Consider the following 15,974-nt stretch of genomic DNA (forward strand, 5'->3'; position numbering starts at 1 on the left):
GTCTGATTGACTGCAAAGTGTCTGCTGAGAGGGTCTGCTAGCACATTCTGGTTTCCTGGGAGGTAGACTGCCAACAAGGTAATCTGACTTCTGATGTACCAATTCCACAGATTGACCACTTCTGCACACAGTGGAAAAAAAGTCTCTCTCCTCCCTGTTTGTTGATGTAAAAGACAGTCGTGATGCTGTCTGACATTACGAGGGAAAGGTGGCCTTGAACGAACAGGAGAAAGGTTTCACAAGCCCTTCGAGCTGCTTGTAGCCCTAGAACACTGAGGGCATCCTGGACTCTCAAGATGTCCAGATGCCTTATGTGGTATGCTGTTCTCGTGAGCTCCCCAACCCAACAGGAATGCACTGGTAAGGATCTTCATGTCTGGTGCGGAAGCAAGGAAGGGAATGCCAATGCAAACCGGACACGAATTCTTCCACCATGACATGGACGATAACACTTTGGTGGGAACAGTCATTTGGGTACTCATGGACAGGTGGTTTGTCAGGTACACAGTCTGAAGCCACATTTGTAGGCAAAGAATGTGGAGTCCTGAAACAGGCCTGGCATAAGTGCATGAGGCCATATGACCTAGGAGAGAGACCAGTCTTGAAAGGCTTTCTGACAGAGGTCGCAGAAATCATGGACTCCGTGACTTCCTGCCCTGGGGACAGCCACACCAGCCACTGCTGGAGTGGTCTGTGGCCATCCGCACCAGCCGTTGCTCTAGTAGTCCAGGGCAGCTGGTCGTGAGGCCTGGCCAAGCAGCAGTCCCGGCTGCAGCAGGAGCAGACACAGCTCTGTGGGTCCCAGCAGCTGTCCCGGAGCAGACGGAGCGGCAATAGTCCCCCCGATCCCCGGCAGCTGGTGCTATGGGTCCCCCAGGGCTTTCCCCCCCCCCCCATTCAATATAGTATATTTGTGGTATAAGTCACGGACAGGTCATGGGCTGTGATTTTTTGTTTGTTACCTGTGACTTGACCATGACTTTTACTAAATACCAGTGATTAAATCACAGCCTTAGTTAAGATCAGGTCTATAACAACATTCTTACCCTGAAACATGTTTCTCAGCAAATAAGCCCTTGCAGTGATGGAATTTAAGGATTCCTTGATGAAGTCCCAAGTCTGTGCAGGGATGAGAATGGATTCATCAGCATGTATGCTGGCCTCAAGAGAGAAAAAGGAGTTGTAACTATTGTCAAAGTCAATGATTGGGCCTCTTGGCATGATTTGGCAATAAGAAGCCAATCATCGATGTAGAGGAAGACAGTGAAACCACAGCATCTGATATAGGCTGCTACGACAGAACACCTGGGTCAAGACCCTTGGGGGAGGAACAATGCTTAAAGGTAGTATTCTGTACTAAAAGTGGTTGGAGCAGACTATGAATCTGAGAAAGCATTGATGAGAGCAGGATGAATGTCCACATGAAAGCTGGCATTCTTCATGTTGAGAGCTCTAAACAATGTATTTTTCCAGGAATGGAATTATAGATGCTAACCTGACCATGCAAATCTTGGGTTTACAAATAAAGTAGTTGAGATGGCAGAGATCAAGAAAGGGTCTCAGACAGCCTGTCTTTTTGGGGACTAGGAAATGTGTCAAGTAAAAACGCCTCCTTTGGTACCGAAGATGAAACCACTCTATGGCATCTTGCTGTTAGAAATATTCCACGTCTTGTCTGAGAAAGGGATTTTGGATGGGGTAGGGATGCAAACTATCATATAGCCTGAATGGATGACGCTGAATACCCATGTCTCTTGTTATTGCATTCCAGGTGCTGAAAAAGTGTGCAAGCCAACGACCAAAAGGTTCGTGGGAGTCATGAGGTCTTGGAGTCACTGGTTTACAAGCTCCTGAACTCCAATCAAAAATAATGTTTAGCCGAGGGCTGGGACTGGAATGAGGAACCCACTGCAGAAGGTGTGGGGAAGTAGGTCTTCTGAGCTGTCTGCCTTTTGCGGGGTGGTTCATCAGGTCTCTGGTGGAAGAACCATTGAGCCATTGGTCTAGGTTTGTATTGTTGCTGATGTTTCTATTTGGGGCAGGTGTAAATATTTCCACAGAATGGTGACCCAAGAGACCTCTAAAGTGCACAGAGGCTCATCCATCTTTTGATTAAATAGATAAATCTCACTGAAGGAATGGTCTTCAACAGTGTTGTGGACCTTCTTAGGAAACCTCAGAGCATGGAGCCATGAATCCCTGCACATCATGATAGCAGTAGCCATTGCCCTCGAAAAGGCATCAGTCTCATCTACTGCTGATTGGAGAATGGTCCTGGCAACCATTTTGCCGTCCTCTATGAAAGCCTGGGGAAAAAAAAAAGAGAGTTCTGTCCTGCTGCGGGAGACTGTCAGTAAAGACAATTTCAAAGAGTTCAGGAACTTGTACTTAGTCAGTAATGCTTGGTAACTGGCTACTCTGAACTAGAGGCTAGAAGATTAAAAGACCTTCCTTCCCATTAAGTCGAGATGCCTGCCTTCCTTATCAATACGGGGAGATCGAGAGTGTTGCTGCCGAGATCCCTCTGCAGCAGCTTAGGCCACTAAAGAATTAGGAGCAGGGTGAGAGAACAGAAATTCTCCTGGCTGGGACATAATACCATTTCCCTGACCTATTAGGGATAGGAGTGCAGGTAGCTGGGGTATGCCAAACCATTCTAGTTGGCTCTAGGATAGTTTCTTTAACCAGGACCACTATTCTACTGGAGCTGAAGAACTGAAGGATGTCCAGGAGCTTGTATTGATGATCCTCAAGAGGCATCTGCAGCTTCCCTGTAATTCTGCAAAGGAGTTTCTGAAATGAATTATAGTCATCAGGGGAGAATGGAGATATCAGAGTCACCACCTCATCTGGTGATGGAGATGGCAATCTTGTTCATACGGGAGTTCTTGCCCATACCAGGTACAGCTAGGGAATGAACAGCAGATATTGGATCTTGCTGTGATGTGGGCTTCCCCAATGCAGTACAAGCAACATTGGTGGTCATTGTTGACCAAGAAGGATCGCTGGCAGAAAGCACAAATTTTGAAGCCCAGAGTCCAGTATCTAAATGGAGTACGGGGGGTTGTGGGTGCTCCCCCGGTGGGGGAGACTATCAGATAAAAACTTTAAAACTCAAGAATATAAAAACTATTTACAGATATCTAAATATATTTTCACTGATACAGAAGAAAGCTGAAGCTTCAGAGACTAGAGATTCCAATCCAGACCACGTGGTGGTGATAAGGAACTGGAGACGCCATCAGTCCACCCCACTCACTCTCTATCTCCATGGTCAGAGGCACAAAGTGAGCCAGAGACCACATGTGGATGAATGGACACTGCCTGAAAAATTCCTCGCTCTGGGGGCAAGGAGTACGTAGGTACTTCACAGGGGAACACACATAGGGACTAGCACTCAAGAAGAAAAACCCTCTCAATCAAGTCTCACTTCCTTAGTGATTGTACACCTCTACCCCCATGTAACACGACCCGATATAACACAAATTTGGATATAACGCAGTAAAGCAGAGCTCCAAGGGGTCGTGGCTATGTGCTCCGGCGGATCAAATCAAGTTCGATATAATGCAGTTTCACCTATAACATGGTAAGATTTTTTGGCTCCTGAGCACAGCATTATATCGGGGTAGAGGTATAATATCATAATCCTATTAGTCTTCCACAGAGTCTTCCAGGGTAGGGAAGCCCTTAATTTCTAATGTAGGTCACCTTTCAAGTAAAACGTTAACATTGGTAAATGATTTATCAAATTTTTACTAGAAAAATGTTAACAAACTGCTGTCAACAGCCTTGGAGATAATACAAAAAATATGCAAAAAATATGCATCGGTTTGATATGTCAATGTAGTTAGAGCACCACAAACCCCTAGCATATACCCGTATGACATATTTCCATAATAAGCCACACCATCGTAAACTCAGCTTCGCATGGGTGCAATGATCCATGACACAAAACCAGGGAAAATTTTTCAAAACGTCATCAGGGCCTAAAAATTGAAGACTTTGTCAACTTCCACAGGAAGTCCCTGTAATTTACCAGTTAAGTGCTATAACCTGGTAATTAGAGGTAGCTTCTCCCACTCCTAAACAAGGCAAATCTGTTTTCTTATTCAAGAAGTACTGTTCATCTTCACCCAAATCATGCTACAATACTATAACGTTATACTGTTGATGATGAAACTGAAAGAACTCATTTCCTCTTGACTTAACACACAAACAACAGAACAACAACAACAGCTGAACACACTCCATGATGTTGTCTTAGACCTGGCTTAGTTGTACTGCTTTCTAACTGTGCACTAGCCTCTCTCCTCTCAGGAAAAAAAGGCTGCCCCCATCATGTTGTCCTGTGGTGAAGTCACTTCCTCTGCTCAATGGAAGATAGGTGACCTGCAAATGACCTGCAAACATCTGCAAAGCTCTAAAACCCATGCCACCTCATTTCTCTTCAAAGCTGTGCTGCCTTTTCACCTCCAAAAATGTCAGCAGCAGAAAATGTCAGCTCTTCTAAAGTCCATCCAGCTACCTTTTCAATTTTAACCAAAAGGTATCTTAAGGTTTATTATGTGAATTAACTGGAAAGCATCAGAAGTACATTACAGACAAATGCAAACAAAATAAAGACGTCTGTTTACTTGGCAAAAGCCCTAAATTGCTTCCACCTGCTTTTATGGTCAAGTTTAACTACTACACAAAACTTTCAAGGCAGAAAGGTTGGAGGGAGGGATATCTGTGGAGAAGTTTACAAAGTTTAATTAAGTTAACAAACTTTGAGCACGGCAGTGGAAGCCATCATAGCCTGGTCTAGATTAGAGAAATTTGGCAAGTTAGCCACCATATACTTAAGTCAGTAACACAATTTGGGTGTACACAGAAAAGTGCTCATAATGGTCCACCGGTACTACAGGCACTGTTTTAACTACATTTGTTTCAAACATGATTAACTACCAAGTGGTCCAACAGAACCATGCCAATCTCCACGTATGCAGTCTCAGTGTAGGCGGAGATCATGGGTGATAGAGTTCTGCCACGAATGTGTCTCAGTGCATAGGTCACTCACTGCTCAGGTGGTCTTTCTGATCTATTTTCACACTTCCACTGCACAGGGTTCAAATTGACAAGAAGGCATACCTGTAAAAACAGCATTACATGTACCATGGAGCTCAGCTGAGAGCTATTTTCATCATGACCATCATCTTTTCCTACTACCTCTAGTCAATGAATTTGTCACCCATCTCAATGGAGACCATTATATAATCAAATTGCCAGCTGGTCAGAGGCAGACATGTAGGCACAACTGATATAGATCTGAGAAAGGATGATGGTCCAAGGCCAGCTAAAAGCTGTCAGCAATATTTCACTCAATCTATGTTAAGCAACTGGAGTGGCATCTCCACAAGCAGCAAACATATTTCACATAAAGATACATGACTCAAGATGCAATTCCAAGCGTAAAGCTTCCTGATTACAAGAGGAAATGGACCAAATCTCTTAGACTCACCCTTCCAGAAGCCTGAGGTACTATCAGATAACATGGAAGTGCCTCTTGGCTTAATCCTGAGGCAGAAGGAAAAATTGATTGTAGAAGCCGCGCAAGCCATGGAACCAACAAGCTAGACCAGATTCCCAATGCAATAAGACATTCTGCACATTGTAGGTGTGGCAGGGGCCAGGGCAGTGGAGACAGCAGCCAAGCTGAGGAGTTCAGAAGAAATGGAGAGCAAAGGAGCCCTTCTCTATAGCCTATACAAGTCTTAGAAGAATTTGATATTTTTTTCTTTTGCAATTTCAACTTTGATTTTTAACTTTTTTTCAATTTTTAACGATTTTTATTTTTACAGTTATGGGAAATTAGGGGGAGAAGGGTTGGGGTTAGAAGTAGGACAGCACTGACAGTGGGACTGCAAGGGCCCAAGCCACTTGAAAGTCAGGTCTGTGGGAGGTTGCAGACCTGGACTGGCAAAGAAGAGAAACTCTCTCTCCCCTCCAGTCCAGGCTGCATGGAAGAGGGCAAGCCCCTGGTCATGGGGGAGGCCACCCTGGTGCTGAACAGTTCCTGTCCAGGGTCAGTCCCAGCAATCCTGACTGGTGAGTGAGCAGGGCCGTGACAGCAGAGCTACAGGTGGCTCCCTGAACAGCAGCGGGGACAGTGACAGCCAATCCTGGCAGGCGCAAGGTGCAGGTAGTTACCAATGGGTATTTTTTCATCAAGTTCAGTGTCAGCTGAAATTGATGTTTACTGACAGCTATCAATTTTAACTGAATTCTGACAAGCCTACCTATTTGATTTTAATATGTACCAACCAGGGCAGAATCTGCAGGCTCAGGAACAGGGCAACGAGATTTCAGAGTTCTTACAAATTCCATTACGGTTTATAAAATGGCAGATGTAACCTCATGAGGGTGGAAATTTTCACCTCTCCCTCTACCCAACAAGCTCCTATTCCACTGACCTCCACCATTCCCCAAATTCCCTGCCTCCATGGCACAAGCAACAGCTGTAATGGCTCATCCTCAGTAAAGGACAGTTACTCCATAATTTCCAAATCCTGACATTCTCTACAGTCCCCTATCTTGGTTACAAGGGCTGTTATTCCCAGTCAAGTTAGAAGTGCCCGGCTTGGCATTTGCCATGGCAAGTTGGCCACACAACGTGGCTGGACTTGCATTTAGTGGAGGACAAGGGGAGGAGGAATGCAAAAGTAACAAACTGCAAGTCTAAAAATAGGATAACTTTCTGCAATAAAAGTATACAAAGTATACACTGTTCAGTACGGCACATGCACTTTTCTGTCATGACTGAGTCAGTCCATATGCCGGACCATGACACTTTAGTAGCATGTTGCCATTATCTCTCTGCAATCACCGGCCATGAGTTGAGGGGTGAAAATGACTATTAGATCTAACGAGGGATGTAAATATCATTTAAAAAGATAACCGTTTAAACAATTAAAATTATATAATTTAACTGGCTAACTGATTAAAGTGAGAGGGGCCGGGGCTGTTCCAGCCAGAGCACAGGGAGTTAACAATTAGGATGGATTAACAGTAATACCAATCTTTGCCAGTTAACCGTTTAACATTTTACAATCCGTAATTCTAACCCCTATTTTTCCCCAATCTTGAACGGCTGTGTCTGAAAACATTTAATAGATCAAGTCCTCCTGCCTTACAATTAGTTTCTGGGCAAGACAAGTAACACCCACAGACGCTCACGCAACCAGTCCTCCAATATCATTATGCAAATATCTCATACAGATTTATCAGTCCTTCCTCTCACTCTCTCAAATAATTCCCTTCAAACAAAACCCTCCATACACGTTTCCCAATTGGCCTATAATGAAGTAACCTGTATTACTCTGTGTTCCATGACTATCACCAGACGATCCTCCATGAGTCTTCCCCACTTCTATGGCATTAAATCAGCACCCACACCTCATGTTTGTAAGAACTGTGTACAAAGGTTAGTTACAGGTCCTTTACATTTCCATCCCAAAAAGAAAGCGGCTCCTAAGGCATTGGAATCTGAAACTGAAGTTGCAACTTGAATGGGGTATTAACATAATAGTTAACCATCATGGGTTGTGTCCCTCTCCCTACTCGCAAAAAATATCTACTCCACTATTGATATCTCAGATGAGGAAAGGTGGAGCAAACTCACAGAGATGGAACACCTGATAAAGATGGCGATCCAGGAGGAGGAGCAGCAGCAGAGATCTACTCATGGAACTGAACAGAAATGAATAGAGAGGGATTGAATTAGGAGTCTGAGGTGCATAAAATAAAAGGATCACCACTGAAAGGCAGAAGAAGAATTCTGAAAAATGGAGAGAGGCAAGATAGCACAGACAGGAGGACAAAAGTGATTCTGCAGCACTTGGATACTACAGTGATGAGGGCCTTCTAACTTAGAGCAGAACCTCAGTTATGGTCACAAGAGTTACAAACTGACCAGTCAAACGTACACTTCATTTGGACTGAAAGTGCACAATCAGGCAGCAGCAGAGAAAAGAAAAAGCAAATACAATACATTATTGTGTTAAATGTAAACTACAAAAAAAAAGGGAAGTTTAAAAAAATTGGTATGGTAAGGAAGTTGTTTCTGTGCTTGTTTCATTTAAATTATGATGGTTAAAAAGTAGCATTTTTCTTCTGCACAGTAAAGTTTCAAAGCTGTATTAAGTCAATATTCAGTTGTAAACTTCTGAAAGAACAACCAGAAGGTTTTGTTCAGAGTTAGGAACAACCTCCATTCCCTAGGTGTTCATAATTCTGAGGTTCTACTGTACCTGGAAATACAAATGGTGCAGAGATATGTTAGGAGAACACGTGACAGCTGCAGTGTGAGTTTTTAATGAGTAATTAAAAAAAGAAAGAAAAACTGACTGCTGCGTTGACTTTGCAACTGGCCCCTTACCTTCAGCCAGTTGCCTCAAATCTTCAGCTCCCTCACAACTTTTCCTCAGGCACCCCACCCCTTCGCAAGAGGAAAATGTGTTTCCTAATGAGATGAATTTCGTGCACTTGTAAGAGAATACATTGCTTACACACTCTTCTACATGATACATTCCTTCTGATAATGCAAATAGGCCTGTCTGCGTTTGTGTATAATAAAGTTTATTCTTGAAAACAAGGGCTGAGTATTTTGCACATCATTCACTCCTCCAAGAACTGTTCCTTTCACATTAATCCTTCTTAACACCATCCAATATATAACCCTGCCCAACATTCGAATTATATAATTCTCTACAAACTTCCACAAAGGCAAAGTATCATTATGAATTAAGAATAGTTTTAATATATAAAACTAAACCACGCTACATCACACCATATTCTCCGAATTCCAGTCACTTCACTGCTCCACACAAAGTTCCTAGCCATCACTTTGAAAGCATGTGCCCAGGGCATTTATCTGCTCAAAGCTCTGCTGGCTGTTACAAGAGCTTCAAGTATAGCTACTTGCTTTTCATAGGCTGACGCCAGTCCAGCTGTCTTGGAAATCCACTGTTAATTGAAAATGTTATGTCTACTTTCATGTCTTAAAAAACAAAGGCAGATAAAAGACATATTAGTCTCTGAAGAAATCAAGGTGGGTCAAACATCTCCATCTTATTTTCAGTCTCTGAAATGAACATTATTCTGTACCTGCTGAGGGTATAACTGGGTTTAGGTCTTTCCAAGTTTCAGTAATAGGCCCTGACTCTTTTCCCCCCATCCCGGGGCGGGGGGAGGGGGGGAAGTGCGGGGGAGAAGACAGAATGGGCAAATGGGTTCTATAAACAGTTACTGCAGAATTCAGGAAACTCAAATACTTACATTTCCTAATTATCTCTGTTTCATTGGCCACCACGAACCCTGCCTATGTAGTACTATATACTGCCCTGCAAGAGTAATCATGGTGGATTTCCCAATCCCAAACCAGTACCCCACTAGCCAGTAATGATCTAAGGCAGCCAGTTTACAGAAGGCAATTGCAACTTGCTTTTTCAAGTTGAAGGAAGCTCATCACGATGGTCTGGCACTTCAGTGGCAGCACACCAGAGAGACCAGGCTAAGGAAGGCTCTAAGTTATACAGCCATTACTGGGCTTCAGCATAACTTTAATATGCCTGTATGGGATTGTGGTAGGACCCAAAAGCAAGATCCACCCACTAACAATTAACTGTACAAACAGCACACTGCCATCTATCCAGATGGTGGGTGCACAACTACCGCATCACAAACTCATATGAACCACTCTTTCCAGTCTCTGGCTCTTTGCACTTAATGCAGAAATATCATTTATACTACTACAGCATCTAGGAGCCTGTTATGGACCAGGACCCATCTGTACTGTACAAAGAGAACAAAGAAACAGTCCCGGCCCCAAAAGAGCTGCTCTGTTAGACAGCAGAATACAGATGTATACACACGAGGAGTACAAGGAAACAATGAGATTATATTGGGCAGCAGGATAGGCAGCAGTCTCAGCACACTAGCAATCTTACCATCAATCCTTCATTAGTCAACACATGACAACTTTTTGAAACATCCCAGAAGCCTTTCCTGTCAAGCAAGGAACAAGAACCAGGCATTCTGAACTCCATTTTCGGAAAAGGACTAGAAATGGAGCTGGCAACAGGGGACCGGGGATGTTTCCCTGAGGAATATGGCTTCTTCTCCCACAGTTCTCCTGTACCCCTGATGGATCACATAAGGCCTTCTGAAATCTACCACAAGCCACTGTTTCATTGAGTTGTGCTAGGAACTGTGGGAAAGGCACTCAGAACACAGTCATTCTACAATGATGCAGTATAGGCACTAGCGTGCATAGAGGGAAAAAAATAGAAGCAAAGTGTACCTGAAACACCATGACTAATATGGACTGTACTGTCAGTACTTCACCCTGTGCAGTCCCATAGAGAAATTCTCTAGCAAAGACAAGGACCATGGTGCTAAATGATACTGAGAAAGATTTACCAATTTGTGACAAAAAAAAAAAAAAGCCCCATACAGGCTTGCCAATGACAATTAGGCGCCAGGGTTAAAATATGTTGTGCCATCAACTAATTACTGTACTATTTTTAGTCCTCTGCTATAACAATAGTCAGGAGAGAAAGAATGTCAAGTCACAAGTATCAGACAAGATTAAAAGCTTTATCTACTATTTTTGTAGTAAAAAATTCATAATAAGAACTGCTACTACCATTAGCATTTGAAGCAAAATGCTATTAAAATTACAGACTGGCTAACATTTTACATGGCATTTAGCCAAAATGGTTAACAGTGATGGAAATACTTAAGACAGACAGTCTTGTTAAACTGCTGTTTTTGGTTAGCTAATAATAGTTTTTTACTTTGATTTTACACAACTACTAGAACATATCCCTTCACACACCCCACAAATTAAAATAAGCAAAAATCCCACATCTTAAGTCTGTGCACAGTATTTAACTTCAAGATCAGTTAATGTAAAAGCATATTTTTGTTCTTCCTGGGCAAGCAGGAGTCAAGTAGATTAAAAGAACACGGTACCATATAATGAAATAATAAAGATTGCACAAGTGATCAGTTGTGCTATGTGAATTAAAGCTAGGTACCTTGTAATGGGTTTGTTAGCAGAGACAATATAAATTTACAGACTCAGAACCAAACAAACTCTGAAGAACTAGCCATTTGCTGCAGATTAAGGTTTTCTACAGAAGATGATATATTCTTATTTCAAGCATTCATTTCAACAGTGTTAACTTCGCAGCCAAATAGTTTAAATGGTAACACTGTCAACTAGTTCACTACTAACAGACACCCAGCTATTGTGCTTACTATGAAAGCACATGGAAATACAAATGGAAATTCCATTCATCTGAAAGGAATTACATGGAATAAGGCTACAGATATTAGATATGCAAACAACTGAACATTGTATGTGGTGTCACAGGATTTCTTTCTTGCCTCAAGCTGCAGTGACTCTCTTGGCAATGGGGGCCGGACTGCAGTAGCACCAAAACTCTGCTAGGTGCTTTCCAAAAATAGATCGAGTCTCTGGCCGAAAAAGCTTACAATTAAACAGGACTTCCTTTGGAGCAACACCAGAGCCTGTCTCTGCTTGGTTTCCCAGGTTGTTTGAGAGAAAGAGGAGATGATCCTCTTCTTAAGCAAGCCTTGACCATGTTGTTTGCCATCCCAAGAACCAAACCCAGCCCTTCATATGGTAGTGAAGCATAGCACGGAGGCTGCATGGTATAAATAACGGATTTGGGGAGAGATGAGGAATCAGAAGAACTGGATTCTATGCCCAGTTAAATGTACAGTATTGATTAAGAAGTTCAGTGCTCCCCATTCAGAGGACTACCACTTTACAGAGACAAAACCCGAAATGAACTCCAATCCTCATCCTGCCACTCTCACTATATTTCTCTTATTGAGTGTATGGAGAATTCCTCAGATGTGAGGAGATAACTAGGGACAGCAGAACACTACAGGGATTATCAGCTAATTAGAGATGCTCTCTAAGAAAGTAAATCCCTAAAAACTGTTCTCACATCTTCAAACCATGACAGACACCCATATTACTCATCTACTGTAATTTGGACACAAAAAGTCCTGCATTTACTGTAGTTTAGAAGAGGATATCACTGAATTTTAAGAAACAGTGACACTTGACTGAAATATGGAAAGCTCATGGTCAATGCCTCATTTCCCTGTAACATCTGTGTGCAAGGGGGGGGGGGGAAGGCAGCTTTTCTTAGTTTTTGTTAAGTGCTGAAGGCAACTCTTCCAAGATCTATAAGCCAAGTGCCTTTTTTGTAGTGGGACTTGGTGGCCCCAGGCATCTGTAATAAGATACATGGTCTTTCAGCATCAGACCAAATAAAGCCTAGGCTGTTACTCATCAGAACTCCTATGTGATAACTGTTTAGTGACCTATGTGAAATGAGTTACTGGTCTCATTTCAGTTTTTTCTGGGTAAGTGCCATAATAAAAAACACCATCACAACAACAATCTGGAGAGATAGCCTAAAGAGTAAATGGACATAGAATACACATTGAATTTTCATCTTTTTCCTGTTTAGAAGTTAACTATATTGGCAGTTCAGATCTTGTTGCCAGCAAGTAGACTCCATTAAATTTTAAAATGACAAGAAGATACTTGTTCTGTGGTTACATCTAGAGCCTTCAGGTTTTTAGGAAATCAGCCTATAATGCAGTGGTCCCCAAACTGTGGAGGCAACTCCCCCTATGGGGGCACAGAGGAACATTGGGGGGGCGCATAGCAGGGCTGAAGCCAGCCCCCCGGGGGGTGGGGAGGGAGCTCCACCACCAGCCTCGCTCCTCCCCTAAACCTGTTCAGCTCTGCTTTGTCTCCAGGCCCAGCTCTGCCCTCACTTCCTCTCTGCCCCAAGACCAATTCCTCTCTAACCTCAGCTCCTCCCCGATGGCCAGTCCTATCCCCAGGTCCACCTTCAGCATAACCTCTGATGATGATGAAGCCTTGGCTATTAGTGGGGTTGAGGCACGTGGACACATTCCATTACTTAGGGGGGAGGAAGAGTTTGAGACCATGAACCCTTCAAAATCAGTTGCGTCAATATCTGTACACAATAGCAGTACTGGATTTATAAAACACACTGGATTAACCAAGATGAGAATGGAGTCTTGGGTGATAAAATTTGTAATAAACAGAAAAACTGAGATCTTTTTTCTGAAGAAGAGAGAGGAAAGGTTAGAAAAAAACTACATATAAAGTAGCAACTGAGTGAAGACAATTTTTCCTCCCATTTTAAAGGTTACTGTTTGGAATAGGATGACATTGTCTGCTTCTTTTGGAGCATTCAGAAATGTGTTCTTCGGTTACACCTGTCAAAGCCATCCACCATTTGAATTCTTTACAGCTGTCATTCCAAGGAGGAAACAGCAGCAGCAGCCAGGTGAAAAACTAAAAACTATAAGCATATTGTACGTTTACTTTAACAAACATATTATATAACCATTATAGTAATACAGGCTGAAATGTTATTTATTGAATTTGCATAAGTGTCTTCAGTGCCACAGAGAGAGAGAGAGCTCCCAGCCCCAAAGGGCTGACAATAGGTTACATCTGAATAGTTGACATGAAGACACAGGAAAAGGGATTAGGAAGCAGCCATTTAAAAAAAATATAAAAATCTTCCCATCTTTGGCTACAATCTCCTAAACCCTGCACATTTCATGCTAAACTGTATTAGCGCATAATTAACCTGTATGACCTTCCGCTACCACTGATTTTCTCACTTGATGCCTAGCACCGCCCTCCACTTTACCATCTGCAGCACAAGCCCCATGCAACTTGCAGATATGGATACCACAACCCAAACTGAGCCAGACGGTCCCCGCTTAAAAGACTTTACAAATCTGAAAACCTGATCCACAAGGTGCTCAGCACCCTTCAATTCCGATTGACTGCAGCGAGATTTAAGGGTGTGGACTCAGGCCCTAAATAGATACCATAACAACAAAAAAGGAGGGAAAAGATTCTACACAAAGTGGGTGTTTTATTTGTTCAATACAAATTTGGGTTTTAAACACTATCCTAATTTTTAATCCTTTACTGTTCATCATCAGCCTGTTCCTCTTTTTCAAGTCATCTGCAAACCATCCTATGAGAACTTAACACTTCCAATCTGGAACCCAGATATTCTCCTTCCACCTCCTTAAAAGTGAGTGACCCATGACCCAAGATGACCTATACAGGATAACGCACTGATCCTGCAGGTGCATGTTGGCTGACACCTGTATCCACATGGAACATATTACAAGATCAAGACCCAAGAGGGGAATAAATGAGAGTCATACAACTTAGAACATTCGGGAAATCACTGGGGGATAAGATGCAAAACAAGTCAACACAGGTCACTGTCCCACACCATAATTTAAACTGACCTTTAATTTCATTTAATTAAAAAGGATAGGTTGAATGCAAAAATCGGTTAATGTAACATTAAGTCAGCACAGCTGAAACCACAATATTAAGAAACTAAACAGTTATGGTCATAACAAAATGAAGTGTGTTAAGGTGAGTTTATGCTTTACAATCCATCACAGCAGTAATATTTGAAGCTACACTATTACCATGAAAAAACAGAAAAAGCGCTATATACACTGCTACCCCAATATAACACGACCCGATACAACACGAATTCAGATATAATGTGGTAAAGCAACACTCGGGGAGGAGGGCGGGGGGGGGGCCTGCATACTCTGGCAGATCAAAGCACGTTCGATATAACGCGGTTTTACCTATAACGCAGTTAAGATTTTTTGGCTCCCGAGGACAGCGTTATATCGGGGTAGAGGTGTACTTGCAAAACCGCTAAACTGATACTGCTGTATATTTCCTGACTTTGTGATACTAAATGGTAGCCTTAATGTCAGATTATATTTGCATTTAATATTCTCATGTTAAGGATTTAAAACAAATCCAAAACAAAAACCCTACACATAAATGCTAAAAAAATATTAACAACAGTCCCAACTAGATTTTCAGGCGACATATTTTTCAATAAGGCATTACATGTGCAGTTATTTAACTTGAGAGTTTTCTGCAAAAGAACAGCTGCGATATATTTGCGGACAGTGTAATAAGTTTTTGAAACAGGTCACATTTGTATTTTTTTTTTTTAATTAAAGCTTAGAAGTTTACAGACTACTAAAGAATGCAGTAAAGATTGCAGACACTTAGAAACTGCAGGATATAATTTTTTTTAGACCTGAAATTTTCTACCCTCTATGGTGGCACTGCTTCCTTTTGGGGGGCAGAGAGTGAGAATTTTGCTCATTTGCGCATTTCAGTACGACAAAGCCATCCTCACACAAAATATTCCAGTACCACCCCAACCAATGCCTAACCAGTGTTTGGTGCCTACTGATTATCACTTAATAGCAGCAAATTTTAGAGATCTTATCAACTTTTAAAATATTTTATGAATCATCCTCTGACCTACATTACCTAAGTCAAAGATTTAGTTAAATCTTTTAACAGATAAAGCTGGAATACAACTTTTAATATTACTCAAATATTCAGTTAATTTTTTTAAAAAAAAAAACTAATGGTAGTCATTCCAGACAGGAATCCAACCCATCATTTTTCTTCAAGCATATTTTAGCTAAATACTGTATTTGCATGGGGAAAATAATTAGGCATAATATTTCTTTAAAATAAGTTTTAAAAGACACTGTCAACTTTTTTCCTAGCTCTGTTTCATATTCTGGATTTCATCCTATGCTTCTTAGGGAACCGAAATTAATGCAGTTCTTTGTTTACTTCTTTGTTTATGCATGTGCTGATATTATGCAAATTGCATAATTCTCAACACAGTGTTTACTTGTTAAACAGCCCTGTGGAGAAAGCAGAACACTTTTTTGGAGGGAGGTGGGGTTAATTTCTGGTTTATTTTTCAAACTCTGTGAAAGGGTGATTCACTTTTAAATAAATTAGCTCTTTAGAGTGGAGGTGGTAT

The 15,974-nt window shown here is 41.9% G+C and overlaps 1 protein-coding gene across 10 annotated transcripts in view; it reads right to left on the reverse strand.

Moving 5' to 3' along the window:
• Window positions 1-15,974, reverse strand: part of PUM1 (pumilio RNA binding family member 1) — a 124,186-nt gene that overhangs the window by 101,591 nt on the left and 6,621 nt on the right. The window contains exon 2 of one of the 10 annotated variants that reach the window (XM_030539232.1): window positions 4,948-5,130. The exons of the other annotated variants lie outside the window; for them this stretch is intronic. Within the exon in view, the coding sequence (XP_030395092.1) occupies window positions 4,948-5,010 (63 nt within the window). The 5' untranslated portion in view covers window positions 5,011-5,130. The remainder of the gene's footprint in view (window positions 1-4,947; window positions 5,131-15,974) is intronic. 10 annotated transcript variants of the gene reach the window in all.

This window comes from Gopherus evgoodei, chromosome 20 (assembly GCF_007399415.2).
Source record: "Gopherus evgoodei ecotype Sinaloan lineage chromosome 20, rGopEvg1_v1.p, whole genome shotgun sequence".
NCBI lineage: Eukaryota > Metazoa > Chordata > Testudines > Testudinidae > Gopherus > Gopherus evgoodei.